Genomic DNA, 20,051 nt, shown 5'->3' on the forward strand with positions numbered 1-20,051 from the left:
AAAAAAACTAGTTTCTCCACACATATTAGTAATAACAAATGTCTAACATAAAGGGGCGTGTTAAATAACTTTCGTCTATGAAGTTACAAATCGCGCACGTATTAGTTATTTATTAGAAATTCCAGTTGAAGATTCTTAGTGCTTAATTATTAATTAACAAGTATCCATAAAGTGGTCCAATTTAATACTTTTTATGAAAAAAATTTGGAGTTTCTCTAATAAGGATTTTCACAGCACCTCAAAATAAGGATGGAATATTTTATTATTAAAAAGATTCTTTTTTCGTTTTTGAAAAAAAAATATTTGAGTATAATTTAATTATTTTTTATTTTTTTATTTTATTTTTATTTTGCCTTTATTTTTGAGTGGGCGGGGTTTCAGCCAAGGCTGCTCTACCAACCCAACCCACTATACATTTACAAATATCCATGCCCGAACCCGGATTCGAACCAGGGACCCTAGCACCACAGTCCAGCTTCAACTGAACTGCGCCACACGGGCCGGCTTTAGATATTGCATGAAAAGTTTACTAAACAATGTCAAATATTTTGGAGATGTTTAGGAAATTTGGAGACACTTTGGAAAAGCTGGAAAAGTTTCAAAAATATACAACGATATTGTTTAAATTCTTCTCCACAAGCTGTTGTTCGTATTTTGCGATATCAATAAAATTTGCCACGGTGCATCGGCGAACCAGAGAAAAAAACTTGAGCAAAACTTAATAGAAAATTGAAGGATACGTGAGGGAATCTGATGGAAAATTTAAAGCGAAACGTGAGAGAAGTCGGGAATTTTAGAGAAACTTGGTGAGATGTTGGGATGAATTTGATAATAAGTTTGGGGACATGGAAAGAACCTTCAGGGACATATGAAAGGAATTTGAGGAAACCTCTGATAGGAACTTGACGCGAGTTTCAGGAAAATTTAATGGAAAATTGAGTGAGATGAATTTGGAATTTTAGGGAAACTTGAGAAGGCCTTGAGAAAGAAGAAGGAAGAAATGAAGCATAGAAGGAAAAAATTCAAAGTGACTTATGCGGAAACTGAGAAACATGAGAAGAAATTGAAATTTGTGGAAAATTTGAGAATTTGATAGAAATTTGAAAAGAATTTCAGGAAAATTTAAATGAAGGATATATGAAGAGGACTTAAGGAGAATAAAGAATTTTAGGGAAACTTGATGAAAGCTTGAGAGGGATTTGATGTGAGAATTTGAACACTCCATGAAAAAAGTGTCAGTTCATAAATTATTGCAAGACTTACTCATCTCTCTTTTCAAACGTATGGTACATGCAATCGTTTTTGTTACAAAGGAAGGTGTCTGTCATGTACTATTATCTTACGGGTGTCGTAAAGGGTTTTGCATTTCCACTTTGCAAATCAATAGAAAACGGTTTTTCATTATCTTGATCTGCAAACTTGAAATATAAAACGCTTTTCATCCGATGTCGACGTGTTTACTTAATTGGAGCAGTTTTAAACAAATATTTGCGCAACGTTTAAAAACTCGCAATTTCCTTCTACGGTAGAATTTTATTAAAAGAAAACTGTGCGCTGTCCCAATGGCGTTAATTTAGGCAGAAGCGGCTCAAGGTTTCCTTTCGAGTATTTTACAAGAAAAAAGATGTTAACAGATTAATCAAGTGGCGGCGTCTACAATAGAAAAATCGAGCAACAAAAATATTTTGGCAATAGTGCCAGGACGGTAGTAATCTGAGACGTTCGCAAGCCTGGCAGACGAACAGACATGCGATAAATTAAACATAATGTTATGGTATGGGTGTGACGTCAGCGCATGTAGCGTGCTGTGAATTCGGGAATCGGAAGAAATTTAACTAAACCCCCCGCGAATGTAGTGCTGAAACGAACCGAACATATTTTCAGTCCAAGATTCGGTTATCAATAATAGATTTTCGAGAGGTCCTTAAATTTTATACGCCACCTGCTTTGTTTTTCGCGATAAATATTGATGGCACGAGGATGCATGCGGCAGGAGGGTGGGTGGCGATATTAATGTTTAAATCGGGAGAGAAAAACGATTTTAATGGGACTTAGACGTCGGGGCATTCCACATATTGAAGCGGTTAAATAAAATATTAAAGGAGTCAGCAAAGAGTTCAAGATGTCGAAATTTAGCCGATGTATTAGTCAGGGATTTCGAAATCATAAAGGGCTTCCGCTATGAAGTGCTTTAAGGATTTAATTCGAACATCACTTTCTGTCAGCATTCTCTTTCTACTACCCTTATCGAATTTTTGCGTCACGTCGCTAACCTGCAAGCAGACAATATCCGTCATTCTCCCTCTTTTATGAATATCTAGCGTAATGTTTTGAGTCAATATCCTGATCGCATTTAAAAGATAGGTGTCATGGCGGTATTTGAATTTAACGAGGGATGATTTGTGCGAGAGGATGCAAATTGGCTATTTCTACTTTAAATACCAGATTTGATACTTTTCGAATATGAATTACGATTCTCTTTCGAATTTTTCGATTCCTTTTAAGTCATTTACGCCATTACGTTTGAGCTACATTTAGTGGCACTAATTCTTTAGAGAACTTCAACCACGTCGAGAACGCAGCTGTTGCCAGTACAATCCTCCGTCACTTTTGACATTTGGACTGCCACATCAGCAAATGGACTTCGTATGCCCACAGCTATCAATCAATATAATGACAAAAAGAGAGTAAAATTTTGAGCCTTTTACGAAACAGTTTGTTTTACGTAAAGCGTGGTTGAAGTCTGTAAAAAGGAGGTAGCAGGTACCTGAAAGAGTAGGTACAAATGGCTCAAAATTGGTACATACGCCATCAATATTGGCTTCTTATATTTCTGGCATGCCTTTTCCGATTGTTTTAAACATTGCAAAATGATGACGTGCCCCTAAATTAGGGGATTTTATTTACATATTTATTTAATTTATTTATTTATATTTGCAGAATGGGGACGCGCCCCTAAATATGGGTGCGATTCACAGATTTTGATCCATGCAACATATGACATCGTTGTCTTTTGGTCTTGGACGAGTTTTGTAACTTTGAACCCATATACGAAAACATAAACATTTCCAATGTTAAAATTCTAATGAAATCTTGGAGGAACGTGGTAACACACCAAAACTGTGGGTGTAGTATTTCAGGATTGTGTCCTGCGTATACAAATGATTTCGCGAATTAGGAATTATATCTGAACAGTGTCAGAAACCTGATTCTGTATTTCCATGCCAACAACAAAAAACAAACTTGAGAAGAAACTAACTCCTCCTGAGTATAGACAGTTCGTGGTAAAAGGTTAGTTCAAAAGCAATTTGTTGAAATATGGTCCGATATAAAAATCGAGCAAACGGACATGAGAACAATTTCTTCTTGCGGAGAAGGCGAGAGTGATCGCTAATATACCAGAGGCTTATAAATAAGTTATGGAGAAGGACCTAAAATGCTTTGAAAAGCCAAACAGCCTGTAAAAGGTTCTGCAAAGAAGTCCGAAATGCTCTATAAAGCAATTCAAAAATCACGTGTATCTCTTATGAGTTCCTTACACACAATTACAATCATCGAAAAAAAAGTTATAAATACCAGGGTTGTCCAGAAAGTCTCATGCGGCGGATGTATACAAAGTTGGAGTCGAAACACTTGTAGCACGCCATGATAAGTGCCTCAATATGAATGGTGACTATGTTAAAAAATAGCCTAAGAGTGTACCTTCCACATGTATAATATAATAAAAGTTGTTTGGTACATTTTCTTAATTTTTTATTTCAAAACGTCTGTTACTTTTTGGATAGCCCTCGTACATCACAAAAGTTACAACCACCCCCGTAAGAGGTTGGTATGTGAAAGAAAATTTACCTAAAAAAATTCATACTTTGAAAACAGCCAAGGGTTGTACCTGCAGGAATACCCCGCTAAAGGGTTTCTTATGAGCCTCCTTTCGCATAAACAATCGACGAATGCACAACTAAAGTTACAACCCCTCTCATTGAGTAGTTTCAATGTGAGAATTTCCTTAAAAAATTCCTACTTTAAAAACAGCGGGAGGGGGAGGTGGGGTGCATTTGTGTGCGAAGTTTAGGGTTTCTTATGAGCCAATTTCGCATAATCAATCAACGAAACAAAAATATTTAATGCGCCACTAAAGTTACAACCCCTCTCAGTGAGAAGTTTCAATTTCCTTAAAAAACTCATACTTTGTAAACAGCGGGAGGGGAAGGGGGGTGCATTGGTGTGCGAATTTATAGGGTTTCTTATGAGCCCATTACGCATAATCAATCAACGAAACAAAAAATATTTAATGCGCCACTAAAGTTACAACCCCCTCAGTAAGAAGTTTCAATCTCCTTAAAAAACTACTTTGTAAACAGCGGGAGGGGGATGGGGTGCATTTGTGTGAGAATTTATAGGGTTTCTTGTGAGCCAATTTCGCCTAATCAATCAACGAAACAAAAATATTTAATGCGCCACTAAAGTTACAACCCCCCTCAGTAAGTAGTTTCAATCTCCTTAAAAACGCATACTTTATAAACAGCAGGAGGGGGATGGGGTGCATTTGTGTGCGAATTTATAGGGTTTCTTATGAGCCAATTTCGCATAATCAATCAACGAAACAAAAATATTTACTGCGCCACTAAAGTTACAACCCCTCTCAGTGAGAAGTGTCAATTTCCTTAACACTGCGTCGGTGGCGTTCGCTTTCCACTCACGAGTGGTGGCGTGGGATACTGTATACCCCATCATTGAAAATATGTATTTCTCGGGTATAAACACAATAAAACGTTATATGTTCATAATTAACGTAGTTATATTCGAACAAAAAAAGTAGTAGGTAATTATATAAAGCATTAAACAATAATCGTAATAATAGAAATATCCTTTATTCAAATAAATTTACTAGCACAAACAGGAATACGAAGCATACGTTCTTGTAACATTAGTAGATTAACTAATACTGTACTATGTAAACTGGAGACAAAACTAATCTATTCTATCTAAAAAAAAAAGAACAAGACTCTATTTTATTCATCCCCTTGCTCGCTACTCTCGCCACTGTCGTTTTTATAACATCTAGCGCATATAGCATGTTGATGATTTTTGCAGACAAAATTTCGACATTCGCCACATCTCACTGTGGTCTTTTTGTCGTCTTTTCGGGGACATATAATGCAGCGACCTGTTTTTCTCTCTCGAACGTTTTCGTCTTGATTATTAGGAGCTTCTTGTATTCCTAGCATATTCCGTGCCTTCTGGCGAATAGGTCTTGGTACATTCTTATTGTAAATTCTGCGAATTATGCAAGGCCTAACAAGTTCTAATGATAGGCATTTCAAAAAATTTCGTCTAGCCAGCTTTTGAAGTTTACCATTAGTCACATATAAATTCAAAGCATTTATTCCTGCTATGTTGAGTATGTCGAAAAAGACTGTCAAAGGCCATCTTCTAGTAGTTCTAGTCACATTGTACATAACACACATTTTATCCACCACATCGACGCCATACTTTGTGTGATTATAATCTACAATCATGGCTGGCTTATTGGTATCTTTGTCGATTTCATCTGAATGATGCATCGTTGAAAGCATCAGAACATTTTTGTTTTTTTTTGGTACAAAAGACACAAGCGTGCATTCTGTCCGGAAAGCAAACATCGAACTTTCTAATGCTCTTCCTTTTGTAGGTATTAGGCATGGTGGAATTTCCCGTTTATTAGCTTTTATGGTTCCAAGTACAGTTAGTTTAAATTCTGTGAGGAGGTCCATGGCCAAAGGAAAACTGGTAAACCATCTGTCCATTGTGACATTTCTGTTAGTGTTTTTTATCGGTTGAACAAGTCTTTTGACAACGTCACTAGGCGAATTCGATACCATGTAGGGACCAGCTGGCTGTTTACCACAGTAAACTTCGAGATTGATAGTCGTCATCGTTTTCGGATCCACAAGCAAAAAAAGCTTTATGCCGTATTTGGCTGGTTTGGACGGTAAGTATTGTCTAAATGGGCATTTCCCTCTAAATGCGATGAGTTGTTCGTCAACAGTGAGAAAACTGCTTGGCATATATGACGAAGAGCAATTGTTCACAAAGAATTCAAACAGCTCTCGTATAGGCGCTAGTTTGTCCAATTCGCGTCTTTCAGGCCTGTCACGGATGTCGTCAAATCGAATAGAACGATATAAAAATTTGAATCTAGCACGGCACATTGTGCAATAAACGAGTTCTACCCCAGTCCCATCATTACTCCAAATATCTTCAGTATTTAGTCTACCTTCTTTTAGAACACCTGTTATGTATAAAATTCCAAGAAATGCTTCCATTTCGCATTCATCTGTAGGTTTAGCATTTCTTGCACGTGTATACTTTTCTTGGAGTGTCCGAATCTTTATATTGGTATAGTTTGTGATGAAACCTATCATAGGATTGCTCACGTAAACATGAAAACATTCCAATACTGTTTTGGCGTTTCTGGCAGCTCCGAGAGGACCGGGTACTTTCACGACTATATTGTGAAGTCTAGTGCGTGACGTAGCAGGCACCATACTATCCCACCTACTTTTACCGTCTTTACCTATGTAATAAGGTCCAGAACGTGTTGCCTCATGCAGTCGTTCATTCTGTATTTCGCTTCTTTCAGATTCTTGTTCGATGTTATGCTCTTCTGGAATATCATCCGTTTCTTGTTCTGTGTCAGACTCATGAATTTCTTGTTCCACCTCATCTATTTCTTCGTCTTCTGAGCTAGATTCTGACCATTCATTAGCAACTTCCTCCTGTTCGATTTCCTCCAACCACTTCGCCCACTGGTTTGGATCTCTACTAGTTTTTTCATATGCCATTGTCTAGCCCAGTAAATACAACAATTATAATCTCTAGGATACGTAAAATGAATTGAAGAAAACTCACCAGAGAAATAAAATCGAGAAACACAAGTATCGCGCAAGTGGTGGCACGGGGTACTGCGTAACCCCACTGTGACTTTTCTCGTGAATTACAATCACTCTATCGCAAACAAAAATACCTCCACTATACTAGCACGTTATACACACTACTGTCAAAGATTACCTGAATGTGGGTAGACATAACCATCCCCACTCCAGAGCTATGAGCAATGAAACCTATAGTGGGGAACTGTATGCCCCGCGCCACCGATGCAGTGTTAAACGGTGGGTTATGGACTTCGTAAACAAAATCAAACAAGGAAACAAGAAATACAGAACTCACAATATACGAATCGTTATGTACAAGGGAGTTTTTATTTGAAAAAATTCTAATTTTTTAACCGGAGACCAAACTAGGAAACAAAAATGTTTCAAGTATATTAGAGAAAAATTACAACCCTCGCAATAGACGGATCGTTATGGTAAGAGGATTGAATCAATTTTTCACTCAACGGTAAAAGTGATTTTTTACAAAAAATTCTAACTTTTGAGACGGGGGAACTATACTTTTATGTGCACTTAAAGGGGGGCTTTTAAATGAATCGAGAAATTAGTACAAAAATAAAACAGAATAAAAAATTATTTGTAAATTAATAATTATGCAGATAGATGGAAATCCATAGTTACTTTGGATAATAATCTTTTTCTGGAAAAGACCTGCCACCCCTGCTATACTTTATCCCGGTTACGGGGTTTACCATTTGTCTGTCGGTTCGTGATACTGATATACCTATACCCTATTAAATAGCTCGCGGTTTCCAAGTACTTTCAGCGCACCTATAAGGGATTACGAAAATCAAATTGACAGGTGAACGCAGCGCCAGTTTGCAAGATTTACTTTATAGTATGTGTTAACCTATTTTGCTAGGTTTTTCTCATATACCTTTCATGTTCTTATTCATTGAAGCTTCTAAATTAGAATAGATGCATATTGGTCAGTTAGGCGCATGTGTATCGCCTATTTCAACTGTGTTTTGATTTTTATTTATTATTTGAGAGGTTTCGACACCAAAGTGCCTTGCAATTGATCACATATAATACAATAATCTCAATAAGTAAGTACAACAAGCGATGCGATTAAACTAATTCAATAAAACACACACTTTACACTGTTTTATTTGACACCTATCTTTTCTTCTATCTCGCACAAATACCACATTTGAAGCTTTTGTTAATTATTTTGCACGTAGTAGCCAAAGTCATTACATCTGCTAAATCACCAAGGTGAACATACGAATCCTTTCAGGTTAAACAAAATTGGGAAAAATCCAAATTTAGTTGCGCATAAAGAAGAAGATCTGGGAAGTGAAAGTAAGACAATTAATGCGGTCGTAAATGCGCTCGCCGCGGAGGCAGATCACGTGAATGGTTCCGATGAGTCCGTGGCTAGGCTGCACGTTAGTGATCGAAGTTTACACGAATTAGGAAGAACGTTAAAGAGATTAACCCTTCCAAGGCCTAAATCCGAAAATAATTTTGCATCGCAAGATATTCCTTTACAGCGAGGTAGTGAAAATAATGGCCGACCATCCTTCCATAAATCAGATACATTTCATAAAGAATCCACTTTTCAATGACGTCACTCCACGCACTAGTGCTCTGTGCTTACTGACTGTCTGTGCCAACTGCTGATGATTATGAAACTAATTATTGACAAGTCTAACAGTTAGCACAGATCACTAATGACTAGAAACCGACACCAAATTGGAGTGCTAGTGCGTGCTGCTTCGCTGTGTCTTTCTACAAGCAATACGTGCAAAGGACACTGCGCTACAATTGTGCAATATTAGTAATTACATTAAGTTAGCTTGAAACATTAGGTGCTCAATTAGTTATCTAATTACCTGAAAATTACAGGTCTGATTTTTGGTTTGTTTCAATTCAGAAAACCTTGTCAGTCGGAATTTTTTATTACCTACAAATGATTGTTCACTTAATTGTATACATAATCAAAAAATGGCAATACTATGCTTAAAGAAAATATATAACTATTTTTAAATCGATCTTATATTTTGCCATATTTTGTACCCATCATATAAATGTGATATCTGTAACATACGCCCAGTCCTAAATACAAACGTCAGTTCACGGAGTACTTACAACAAAGGCTTAGTCGAAACATTTGTCAACAAAAAATTTATATCTATCATAAGTACGCACAATTGTATTTTCATTACGAACGTGGTTAATAGAACTTTTTTTCGTTTGCTGAGAAAATAAAACCAAAAATCAGTCTTAAAGTAGCACACAGGATCACCTGATACTAAGTCCTTTGCAAATTAGTATCGGTAGAAAATCAGGAGTAATAGCCAAGTAGTTCCAACTTATAGGCCTAAATAAAGAAAGAAAATAGGAAATGACAATGTTTTCCCCTCCCTACTAAGGAACTAGCCAGTTTAATCGAGACTCCCGAGCGACTTATTTTATTTTTCAGTTTATTTAGGTGTGATTTTCCAAAGTAATAATTTAGACATTTGTATGTAATTTATTTTCTAGCGTTTTATACAGGTAATAACAGAAAAACGAACGTTTTATTTAGATTTAATGTATATTTACCGTTGATGTTTCTTTATTTAATTTAGAGGTCTGGAACTTTTTATTTTGGAGACACGTTTTGTACATTATGTAAATATTAAATAAACGTCAGTGTGGCTAGATCCTAGTCAGTTAAATTTATTGATATAAGAGAGACTCCAGACATTGTTAGCTGTGATCTTACTAAGTGAATGTCTTATCATTATAATGGAGATCTATGTTCGAGCGATTTATGCGTTTATAGATTTAGTTGTTTACTTTCTTCTATTTATTTTTTTACTGTATAAGAAACGGAACTCATGCAATGTGCTTGCAATATTTTCTCTGTAAGTGGTCTACCTATACTTAAGTACAATTTCTCCATGCCATCAAACTATATTAATAAATCAAATTCTACTTTCTTAAAATCGACACGTTTGGATTAATTTCGACCGAAGAAAAATAAAATGTTTCACAAAATATCAAAAAATGGATTTTCATACTACTCTAGTGATATTTACTTTTTAAATATGTACAGTAATTATAAGTGTAGATGACTGATATCAATATTAACGTGTTATTTAGTAGAGTTACTGCTATAAATTCATATGTGCACTAATTTTCTGCTTTAATTTTGAAAAACAAGTTACAATTAAAAATAATATTCAGTAAACCGTTTATTTTATAAGTGGAACTCTCATTTAAAGTCTATTGGAACGTTTCTTGGTTAAATTTATATGCACATTGTTTCGGGCAGTAACACGAAAACCATAGACAAATTTTATGATAAGTAGATAATATAAACGATATCAATTATATCATAATTTATGTTAAAATTAGTTCTTCTAATTCTTGCCATAAAAGAAATTCTAGCCTAGACTGAAGTTATATATGCTTTGTTAAATACGTATGTAGTTTATAATATAGATTTTTTTGTTAAATCGTGAATAAGTAGTCACTACGTATGAAAAACACTGCAGAGCTAAAGAATTTACTACTTGATATTTTTTACCAAAAGTGCTCATGCTGTTATCAAATAATCTAGAGAATATATTTGATTGGAGATGATACTTTTCGATACAGTGTTTTGTTTCCCTATTTTTCTCCTTGTTATTCATTGTAACCGATTTACGATAAAGCTCTCCATTCATATTTACATGTTACATTTTTCAATATTGTTTATGTTAATTTTCGTATTTATTTGAAAACATGTAAATAATGTAGAAAAGTGCCTCTTTTAAATTGCGCATAGCTATACTCTCTTGGTCAACTATTAGAGTAAATTATTTAAGTGTTTTAACTGTTGTTATAATTTGGTTTATAAGTGAATAAAGCTGCATTTTTACAGTTTACAGTTCATTTACAATTTAACGGTTACGGTCCGGTTTCGGTTCTAAAAAAAATAACGGTTCGGTTCTGCGCATTTTTTCGGTCCATAACGGTGCTTTTCGGTCTTAAGTCTTTTAGAAAGTATGGCATTCAAAAAACTCATTATAACAACGTGATTTGTTAATTAATAGGTGTGAAAATGAAAAAGTAATGAATACCAAAATGTGAGCTAATTTACAACAACAAGGGGAATAAAGGAGGAAGAGAGGAATATGTATTTAAACTTAATTTGTTAATAAAACACAGAAAAAATACACAAAAAGTTATAGAAAAAAATTTTGTTAAACCGAACCCTAAAAAACCGAAAAAAATAAGGGTTCCGATTCTCAATAAGTTTCCATTTCTGAAGGAATAACGGTTTCGGCTCGGTTTTTGGTACTAAAAAAATTCCGGTTTCGGTCTGGTTTTCGATTCTTTTACAGTCCGGTCCGGGTCCCTGGTACCTATACACATTAAATCTTTACCGCACGTCTCTTATTACGCCAAATCAATGTACCAAATAACAGTCGTTACAATTATTACTTTTACTTATTATTGTTTTTAGTTTTTATTACTTACAGTGTCCCAGGTTGGGTGGCAATGCATGGTTAACTCACGGTTCGTATAGGGACCGTGTGGGTAACTTTGTTATTATTGGCAGTTTCGCGTACCTACTCTTCATTGCCAAAAAATAAATTTTTCATACGTAGGTAGCTAGGTACTTACATCAAATATTCCATTTCACTAATCATATTTAAACAGCGAAGTATATTGTTTCGTTGCTAAAAGCAGAGCAGCTTCTCCGCTTCTTTTGATTTCTTATCTGTATTGACTAACCCGTTTGTATACAACCAGTCCAGCATACTAATAAAACATTATCGAAGGGACTTCAGCGCATTTTTGTGTGGCAGATCAGTATTCTATTAGCCAGTTTGGCCCCACCATCAGTAAGAAGATCTTGTCGAACGCTACACATTCCCTTTATCTCTACTCACTTCCGACTTCCAGTTAATCTACAATTCGCATTTTGGCGGATTACGCTAAAAACCCTTCATAAAAACAGTACTTACCTACTCAATTATTGGGGCACTCATACCTCCAGCTTCTATTGGAGCCAATAGAAAGAGAGACCGCGATTCGAGCTCTAGGAAACTTTTGGGCGCCCAAACTCCCAAAGTCGACTACTCAAAGACGATCGCCTTGCAAAAAGTGGTTAATTACGTCCCTAGGAAAAAAAACAAAATTCCGTCATGCGATTAAAAGCTACCTTTTTACCGCATGTTTGCAAATTTATTTGTAAAAAGGTAGCTTTTACCACAGACTTATATTTAAATCTCTGCTTTTACTTTCGCTTTGGCCAGTCGACTGGCTGGTAGCCAATGCGAGCCTGCAAAAGTAACGCATGTATAGAAATACAAGAAGTGCACATACCTACTGGGTCCTATAATTAACAACTTTAGAGCGATATGACCCCGATGGGGCTACACGATGTGGGGTTCACGAGATCTGTGCGTCATCTCCGAGAGTGTCATACAACTTGGTGCTTTTTCAGTTTTTTCCTATCTTCTTCTACATTTTTGGTCCGATTGTTTTCAAATTGGATTCGTCAATTCGAAAGACCGAATGGTTTCAAAAATCGACGATGACAGTGCATTTAAAAGCACTAAGGGAAGGTACCACTAAAAAGATCGCAATCTCCGCACGGAGCCCAGCCAGAGCGATCCCTAAAAGACAAAATACCGCACGGTATCATATTACATTTCTCTTCATACTCCCCTTTCGTAGATGAGGGCTAAGAAAATCCTACTAATTTGCATTTTTTCACCAATCAAATGCTGTATTCTACGTATTCTCATCCTGTCAGGCTGTCAACGCGTTTTACCACCCACCAACATGCGAACATGTCTGATTTTTTATGAACCCTTCAATTCTAGTCTCATATCTAGACGAACGCCGGGAGTTCCCGCAGAAACACCCATATATCCTCATATAAGACAGAACACATGGAAGAGGTAGGGTGACTTCGTATCGTAATCAATTCACCTTATCCTCCTATGTGCTCACGTCACTGTCTGTGTATATGTCTTTACAGTGGAGTTCTCATGGATATCATGAGGATCTTATTTCCATGAAAATTACCCAAGTGGTTCAGACACCTCGCGATTACCACCGTGTCTGGACAAAGCCTTATGAAGATGATTGATGTACCTATACCTATCTATGCAATGCAATACCGGGATCGCGGGATCCCGTAATACCGCCGGGATCCCGCAGCATTTTTGCGGGTTTAATCCCGCACATAAATGGAGCGGGATTTGCGGGACTGAGGAATTTGTCGACCAAGAGGACGACTCTGTTTACTTTGTTAATGAAACGCATACCCAACGGAGAAGTTATTTTTTAAGTTAAACTTTTTTCGTTAAAAATGTACTATGATTTTTGAGGTACTTTAGAAGTTCACCTTTTTGTGCTTTACAGGTGAGGTTTTTTTGAGTTCTAAGTTAGGCTGAATGTACTTTTTTGTTAAATATTGTGATAATTAGCGATTTATTCGAATACAGAAGTTAACCTCACAGAATTGCTTATTTGCCAATTTATTTAAAGTTTTGCAGGATCCCGCGGGATTAACATCTTACAATCCCGCAAATACCGGGATTGAGATTTTGCTGCGGGATTGCATTCCCTACTATGTATATATTAACAGCAAAATGGGTTTTATTACAAATCCCTGTGGGACACCTTCCCTGATCTAGTTGACAGCTTTGTTCCAGTTAACTTACTATAAAATTGAAAGTAAGAATAGGCAGTTTAAAACAAAAACTGCACCAACAATATCATATTTAGCAGGTCTTCCTGATCTTTCTTGCTTTAGTTGTAGGTAAGTATGCCACTTTCTACTAAAAGTGGATAAACTAAAGAATTGATAAACTCACAATTCCACAATAAATATTTATATTAAATAAATTACATTTTTACATATGAACAAATTTATAAAGCAACACACAACATCAACAAAGCAAAACCCAGACGTTCGTATCTATTCATCACAAGGGCAACCAGACTAAATTTTACAGCCGACTTTAGGACTCTTGTATTCCAAAATATTGTTATAAACTTTAACCAAACGTCGCATTCTCTTCGCAGAAATGTCTTCTCTTCTTGTACCGCTGTATTGATTTCTAGAGGTGATTTTGGTTTGAATGTGGCAATTCGCCTTTTTCTAAGGCAAACGTTTCCATAGTTATCAATGTATAAAAAATCCATCACGGCATTATTAATTTAATTATTAATTTACGATGTGAATTAGATAATAAACAAAAAGTGAGGTTGTGTTCATGTGTTGTTTTAGGAATTTGGGTGTGGTTCCCGTACAAGTAGTAGTGAGAGTCATAATGTACCTCAGTGCGTCAAAAAGTTTTGGCCCACACATCTACATTAGGTATTTTTGTAGGTATTTACGAAAATTCAGACAGGTCAGTAAAAATTAGGATGGAAACAATTATGACAATAAATGTTGTCCTAGCAAAATCAACACCAAGTTAAAAGAAGTTGCAGTTGAGCAACAGTGCCATATTATATCAACCGTACATGAGAGAAAATTGGAATATTAAGAGTAAACTATTATTGCTCAAAAAAAATTGCTAATAAAGTTTTTGCGTTGGTCTCCTTTGAAGATGGTAGCATCTTGTTAAAAACTTTTTTTAGTAGTTCATATTTTAGCCTATTCTCTAGAACTCCTTTTTATTTATTTATTTATTTATTTTGCCTTTATTTTTGAGTGGGCGGAGTTTCAGCCAAGGCTGCTGCCTTCGTACATGCATGAAGAGAAATCAATGAATAAGCTCTCAAATAATTGTGTTATTAGTAATTTTCACATGAATATGTTTGATTGTCTAGTTCACTTGTTTAAAGGTGTTCAAATGTTATGTTTTAGAAGATTCCCCAATGAAGCTCGAATTTACCTTTACCTTTAATAGACTGTAAAAGGAATACGAATATCGAAATAAAACATGATAATAAATATGTGTAACACTAAATTATTTTGTTTTTTATGCCTGGTGGATTCTTCTGATTGCGTCCCTGGAAATTGTTGTTTCACCTATTCCTGCCCTGACCTCGTTTGTTTTTGTTGTGGCTGTGCCTGCCATCCCATACAACAAAATTGATTCGACAATATAACCTAACCTCACAATCGTAATCAAAACAAGAAGAAACGAAGGTGGTATCGCAATTCGTGTTGTTAAAAACCTATAATGACTACTTTAACATTACAGATAACTTAATTACTTGTGCATAAGTACTTCAGCTTGAAAATACTCGAACATGGCTTCTATCCAAGAGCGCTTGCAAATAAAACGTGAACCATTGGACAAATGGTCACTCCGTGAACAATTATGCTTAGCTTCAGCTGTAGCTAAGAGTGGCGATCAGAATTGGATGTCTGTAAGCAGGCAGTTGAAACCATTTGGTGAACCGAATCGACCCTCTGATTGGTTTCATCAAAAGAATTGTGCCTCACAATACGGATCGTTGTTAGAAAATGTGGATACACCTAAACGCAAAAAGAGATTGTCTGGCTCAGAACCCGTTATTGAAACACCAATTGAGACGATTTTACGTAAACTGACCAAAGATAGAGTGGCAGAAATAGAAAAGTGTTTGGCTGAGGAACGTGCTGAATATTTAAAACTTCAAGAGGACATGGTTCTACTGCAATCCGGGAATGTTACTGAGGAATTGCTGGACAAGTGGTGTAAAGAAATTGACGAAGAAGAAAATCAAAAGGAAGAGGAAGCTATCGCTCACACCCAATGGTTACAAGAGCGTGAAATACGAAAGCAGGAAATTGAACGGGCATGGCGGCCAATGGGCAAGCCTGCAGTGAACTTACCCCAGAAACGTAAATTACCCGACAAACTTGATACATTAGTAGATCTGGAATTGGCCGAGGAGAACCAACAGAATCAACATCAGGAAACAGCGAAACCTGCACTGTCACCCTTACTCACCAGCCTATTGAAATCTCCATCGCAAGTGCCCAATGTAACGAGCTCCTCCATTTTGCACACGGTAATGACTAGTCAGCCTCAGCGCAACACCTCGTCATCAATTGCAAACCTCCTAAATACTCAGCCCAGCTCGACTACAACCGTTGACTACCCACAGCCTGTTACCCAAGAGCAAGCTTCCAATTACGTTGCCATCACTCATGATATCCTGGAGGACGCTGTCGATTCTATACCACATATTAAAGTCGAAGACCTGGAAAGTTCAATACTTTCGTCGGATGATCCTCTGCCCGAAATGAAAAATGAAGAGGTTGAGGTGATCATATCGGATTTGATCCAAAATGCCGATGTTGTTTCGGATCCTGAGCAACATCTGCAGTTGGATGACCACGAGGACATCATTACAAACTTGGATAACGAACTGCAAGAGTTATGTAATGAAGAAGAGGCTGCGGCTGCTAAAGAGGCTGCTGCTGTTAAAGAGGCAGCTGAAGCTAAAGTGGTGGAGGTTGAACAAGAGCCTGAAGTTGTAAAAACAATTCCTGGTAAGGATGTAATCTGTTGCACTTTCATTGTTACGGAGTCTGTGACATGTTCAAGCTCCAAGTTAACTCACACCATAATCGAATATCATACAAAAATGGCATGTTGTTAAATTTAAATAGACATCATTCACTTTTCTTTAAATCCTGTGTGTTGAGTTTGATAAAATTATTCCTATAACATCATTTGTTAGTGTTTATCACTGTTAATGGAATCGGGAATACCAAGGGAGGATTATTTCGAGGGGTGGGACACTCCTTAAATAGGTCTACCCTCAAATAAATACCATTCAATAAATAAGTGCAATCCCTCAGACACTTATAGAGGTTCTTCGTAATTTTTGTGCTATCAAAAAAGTTTCTATATAGGCGTCATATGCTCTTTTTGGGTCAAACTTAAAAGGCACAATCAATATTTGACAATATTCGCTCGCTTAAGGGAAATTAAAAAAATACCCTGCATTTTCATAGTTTGCGAAAAAATGTGTATTAAAAATGTAGGTACTTGCTGAATGAGTAATCTCCGTTTTCAAAATAAGGCTATGATATACTTATGTCAGTTAAAAAAGTTACAGGACCTTATCTCCTTTTTTTAAATAGAACACTCTGTATATTTTAATCTAAAAACATAGCATATTAAATTCTCTTTTTGAAAATATTATAATTATAAAAAAATTCAAAAAGATTAAAAAAAGAATTAAAAAAATTAAGAAAGGTTCAAGCTCGGGTTCAAGTGATTTAAAAAAATACAAAAAATTGAATATTTTTGAAAAATCTGGAATCTGAACTAATATTCAATTTTTTTTAAATTTCTTTAGTGTTATATTTTGAACAGAAAATTTAAAATGCTTTTTTTATGCTAATATTTTTTTGGAATAAAATACACAGGGTGTTCCACTAAAAAAATTGGGTTAGGTGGGATAACTTTTTAACCTGACCCTCGACCTGACCTCATATATTTATTTAGAAAACGGCAGATTATTCATTCCCTAAAGATCCAATATGGCGCCCATAAGAAATAAGAAAGTAGGCCCGCGTAGCTTCTACATCTAGCGAGACATTTAGGGTGTTATAGAAATTCTGGTAAAAAAAATTTTTAATTCTTAAAAAATGCGCTAAAAACTCCATTGATTTTTTCAATTTTCTAATTATTTTTATTTATTTAAATGTGTTGAATTGGCATTTATAACAAGAATTTTTCAACAGAAGTTGCAAAAAACTCACCTGAAAAAGAAGAAGCGAATCCACCCAAGCGCGACCCTTTTGAGTTTGAGGAGGATCCGGAAATCTGCGAGTTAACCAAACCCAGCGCGTCAATTTTGAAATATCAAGAAGCGATCGATAAGCGTGACCAAGAGGAAAAAACTGTTGAAGTTGTTCCCCAAGAGGAAGAGGCGAAGTCTGAGAATGACCAACAGGGAGTGTCTCAAAATTCCGGTTCAGTTGAAATAGTGGAAGTCGTTGTACTCGAAGAGGAGGAAATTGATAAGCAACTTAATAAGACTCAAATTCAAGATATTGTCCATTCCTTTACTACAGAAGTGGATCATTCTCCCACCAAACCAGAACCGGAAATGCAAACTACGGATCTAGAAACGAAAGAAGAACCGGTTCAGGAAGCAGTACAACCTACTATCATCAATTTTGACGAATGCTCAATTGACACAGACGCGAAGTCTTCCGATACGGAAATAAAAAACTTAGCGGAAGATTCCAATAAGACAACTTTAGATGATAACTTGACCGACAATGAGTTTACCGGTTCGTTTTTTGACGATCTTAACATGGAGGTTAATAAATTGGACCATAAGGCAAAACGCGATTATTCGCGTACTAAAAAAAGGGAGTCTGAAAAAGAGTTTGACATCCTTCTCGCGGTCGAAAAGGCGGTTAATGCGCAACTCGAAAGTAGGGACATCATAGAGGAAAATTCCATGGACAAAAATGAGGAAGTCGATAAAAAATCGGACAGTAGTTTGTCTGCTAAACCGAAGATTAAAGTGGAATTGGACCGGTCTTGTAGCCCGTGGACTGAAGATGACGAGTTGTTGTGTTTGCGTAGCAAACGAAGATATTCGACACCGAGCGATTCCATTCCGAATTCTCCAGCATCCAGCTCGGTCTACTACGAAGACGACCGTGATTACAGAAATTGGAAGAAATCTGTCATGTTGGTCTACAGCAGGTTGACAACGCATAAGTTTGCGTCGCTCTTCCTGAAACCCATTACAAATGAGCAAGCGCCGGGATACCACAGCGTCGTTTACAGACCTATGGATTTACAAACGATTCGCAAGAACATTGAGAATGGTAGTATAAGGACGACGTTGGAGTTGCAAAGGGATGTGCTATTAATGTTTACCAACGCAATCATGTACAATAAGATGAACGATTTGATTTATAAAATGGCGCTGCAAATGCAACAGGAAAGTATGCAGCAGCTGGACATTTTATTGCAAGCGCAAATGGGAGATTTTCCTCAACGACGGGAAACGCGAACGAGTGAACCTTCCAGTAAACGCAAGCGGTCACATGAGGATAACAGGGGCAAGAAAAGAAAGGAAGATTAGATGGACGGTAGTGAAACTGAGGGTGTAATTAGCTCACATTATCTTCCTAGTGGTAGGGTTTAGAATAATAAGTGTGATCTGTAGTATAATAATTTAATTTAATTTTCATTAGGACAGTACTTTATATACTATGCACAAGCTAAATTATATAAACGAATATATTGACTTGCAGTTTAATCTATATTTTCGGCAGACATCAGTATTCTTCAGCTATGGAACCATGGGATTTTTATTTGTGTAAGATAAATTTATCAGAGCGCTAACTCTGCGTGCTATAAGCCCTAATCCAGTAGACGGGTCGGAAGTTAATAAACCATTGGGATGTTGTTCAGGGATGGTAACATTTTCTCAAGTTTTGGAACTCTAGGACCCTGTGCCAAAAGAAGAGGGGTGGGGGCACTTCAAAATTTTTTAACATTTTTCCGATTTTTACGCAATATTTTCCCCCAGAAAATTTCTACCTTTTTTTGTGCAACGTTAAATTTCCAATAATTCAAACATGTTTTTATTTCATTTCGTTACCAAAATATGGTACTTCCAAAAAATGTTGGCACCTTCAGCTTGCAGCTCGTATGACGTGGAATAGATAAAGCAGCGTCTTTGGCACCGCAGTACGCGCACCACCCAAAAAGTTGTCCTGCATCGGAGAATACCTACTCAACTGTGTTGAACCCAGTGGGGCGGAGATCTTCCAAGATTACCCTTCCAGCTGCTTTGACCTCTTTCTGCCTTGCGTCTCTTTTCCTTTTGGTGGAGTATCAGTTATCCTACAGCATTTTGTCCCCACCCCGCTTCAGACTGATAACAGGTCTGTCCTTGATTCTGACGTGAGGTTTATTGGTCTCTACATTTCGTCTGAAGACGACTTCTCACAATTTTGCTGTGTGGTCGACTGTCTTTTTCAATCGGCTGGTGAATGAAAAACTGGAATTCATCACTGATTTCTTTGATGTATGAAAATATCCCCTGCATGACCTCGCCAACACGTTCTTTTCTGCGACATTCGTCGATGGCCAAACACTTGCACTTTTTGGTGTTACTCGTTGACGGCGACTAAGTCAGTATTCAAATTGGGCAACTAGATTACGCGTTCTTCTAGGTCTATGTCCCACTCGTTTTTAT

General features: G+C 36.6%; 2 protein-coding genes across 2 annotated transcripts; one reads left to right on the plus strand and one right to left on the minus strand.

The window, feature by feature from the left end:
* Positions 1–5,012: 5,012 nt before the first annotated feature.
* Positions 5,013–6,824, minus strand: LOC116162157 (piggyBac transposable element-derived protein 4-like). The gene has a single exon (XM_031475709.1). The coding sequence runs from the start codon at positions 6,822–6,824 to the stop codon at positions 5,013–5,015; it is 1,812 nt and encodes a 603-aa protein (XP_031331569.1).
* An 8,099-nt stretch (positions 6,825–14,923) lies between these two features.
* On the plus strand, positions 14,924–19,106 carry LOC116180991 (bromodomain-containing protein 8-like). Its single transcript, XM_031501205.1, has 3 exons — positions 14,924–15,027; positions 15,083–16,362; positions 17,566–19,106. Exons 2-3 carry the CDS (start codon positions 15,132–15,134, stop codon positions 18,927–18,929), a joined length of 2,595 nt encoding a protein of 864 aa, XP_031357065.1. The 5' UTR covers positions 14,924–15,027; positions 15,083–15,131; the 3' UTR covers positions 18,930–19,106.
* Positions 19,107–20,051: the final 945 nt, after the last annotated feature.

Source organism: Photinus pyralis, unplaced genomic scaffold (genome assembly GCF_008802855.1).
Source record: "Photinus pyralis isolate 1611_PpyrPB1 unplaced genomic scaffold, Ppyr1.3 Ppyr1.4_LG1, whole genome shotgun sequence".
In the NCBI taxonomy this organism is placed as follows: Eukaryota; Metazoa; Arthropoda; class Insecta; order Coleoptera; family Lampyridae; genus Photinus; species Photinus pyralis.

Bases quoted from the DNA above. Each gene is read 5' to 3' on its own strand.
- LOC116180991 (XM_031501205.1), top strand. From the start codon at position 15,132: ATGGCTTCTATCCAAGAGCGCTTGCAAATAAAACGTGAACCATTGGAC. The intron at 16,363-17,565 runs GTAAGGATGTAA...ATTTTTCAACAG, and splicing joins AGTTGTAAAAACAATTCCTG to AAGTTGCAAAAAACTCACCT.
- LOC116162157 (XM_031475709.1), bottom strand. From the start codon at position 6,824: ATGGCATATGAAAAAACTAGTAGAGATCCAAACCAGTGGGCGAAGTGG.